Below are 1,901 nucleotides of genomic sequence, written 5' to 3'. Positions count from 1 at the left end.
ATGTAGGCCCTAATTAAGTTTAAACTGCACAGGTTGGATATATATATATATATATATATATATATATATATATATATATATATATATATATATATATATATATATATATATATATATATATATATATATATATATATATATATATATAAAGTTATTGTTTGTATAGGTTAGAGATTCACAATGTAATTGGTTAATTCAGGCCGCCATTGTAAATAAGAACTTTCCTGTAGCCTAAATAAAACAATTCAAATACAATTTAGAATTTAATTTAACAGCAGGTAAAACACACTCTACAACAGCCATTTCTACAGTACATATAACCAAACATGTTTAGGATACGAGTGGTAGAAGAAGTTGTCGTGCAGAGCTTGCATCCTCCTTGTAGACGCCGGGCCGACATACAGGTTAAGCTGCTAGCTGCTAACTTCACTTCTTAGGTCCTTACTTTAAGCTAACGTCAGCTATTTCACTCATTTAACCATTTTCAGGGCGAAGGCAAACTTGCAAAGGAAATATATGTATCCACATCGCAAAATAACAGCCTCTTTGGTCGTTTAAGAACGAAACATTCAATAAATAACCCCGCTAAGTTGTCACTTTTTCTAGCTGTCTAGCTGTCTGTGTACTGTCTCTCCATGATAGCAACCGCAGACGCAGTTCCTTGACAACGGGGACTGTGGTGGTTGTTTCCCGCTATGTCCAGCTGAGGGCGCCAGGCTCAACACAGGCATGCCGCGTTCAGGTACATATGGGAGTGTCGGAATGTATAAATGTCAACAAAAGAGTCACACACATGCTGTTTTTTAAATTACTTTCACTCACTGATGTAGGCTATTATGTTGTGGGTATTACTTCAATTGACTGAGACCTTTTAAATGCCTTTATATTTAGTTGATTTAAAAAAAAATGCTTTGGTATCTTTGCAGTACTGATCTATTTACTTTTTATTTATTCCATTTACGAATCATTTTTATTATTATATTTATACTTATTATATTAAATACTTTTTTTATTAATGATATATTTAATTTGATATGAAATAATTAAATATAAATTATATATAGGGGAGAACGGGGTAATCTGAGCCACTTTTTACATTTGCTCCCCTCTAGGCGAGCTAAAATGATTTATCACTCAAATTTACACATTTCCCATTAATTCAGGGTGTTTCCTAGAAATGGGCATTAGAAGATTTTTTTCAAGACAAAGGGCAGTGAAAATATGATTGTTTTAAAAAAAGTTGTCATGTGGCTCACTTTACCCCAGCTGTGGGGTAAACTGAGACATACCAGAAAAATCAAGGGGGTAAAGTGAACCACTTACTTTTTCCACTCTGAAACTACCATAACAACACATATTGTAACAGTTAGAATCCTGAAAGCTAGCCACACATTCCAGACCTAATGTAGGACTAGTAAAAGAATGATGGGGTTGGGTTTGGTCAATTAAGCAAAGCTAATTTTCTAAACACTTGAAAGTAACTCTGGACAAAATCAAATCACATATTATAATTCAAAAGGTTTTAATAAGATTCCAATGAAAGATAGAACCAGTTAGATTAGAACACAGTCTGGGGGTCAAAGGACCCTTAGAGCCAGCTTGTGTCTGGGGGTCAAAGCATAGGAAAATCAGAACCAGCGAGAACAGCCTGGGACTCAGAACACAGGAGAAGACCCAACTGGATTATAACATCAGCCTGTCATACTCTACAACTAGGCCTACTCTACATTCCAGCCCTGAAGGTTACAGGGAAAGATGAGAAGGTGCTCTTTCCGTGTGGTTGCCCCAGGTCGTCTTCCTGGTGTATTTCCTTGGCATGATGGCTTTTCTAATGTGTATGACATTAACATAACACTTATGTTGTGTAATATTACATTAAAATATGTTTAAGACTAAACTTA

At 35.1% G+C, this 1,901-nt stretch overlaps 1 protein-coding gene across 1 annotated transcript in view; it reads right to left on the bottom strand.

Annotated features, from left to right (window-relative positions):
* cep126 (centrosomal protein 126) overlaps positions 1 to 374 on the bottom strand; it is a gene marked incomplete at its 5' end in the record, with an annotated part of 13,232 nt that extends 12,858 nt beyond the window's left edge. Inside the window, one exon of the mRNA XM_080024732.1 lies at positions 340 to 374. Within this exon, the coding sequence (XP_079880858.1) occupies positions 340 to 374 (35 nt within the window). The remainder of the gene's footprint in view (positions 1 to 339) is intronic.
* Positions 375 to 1,901: the final 1,527 nt, after the last annotated feature.

This window comes from Ammodytes marinus, assembly GCF_949987685.1.
Source record: "Ammodytes marinus genome assembly, chromosome: 3".
NCBI classification, from domain to species: Eukaryota; Metazoa; Chordata; class Actinopteri; order Uranoscopiformes; family Ammodytidae; genus Ammodytes; species Ammodytes marinus.
The sequence above is the reverse complement of the archived record's forward strand: the minus strand, read 5'-3'. Positions and strand labels throughout refer to the sequence as shown.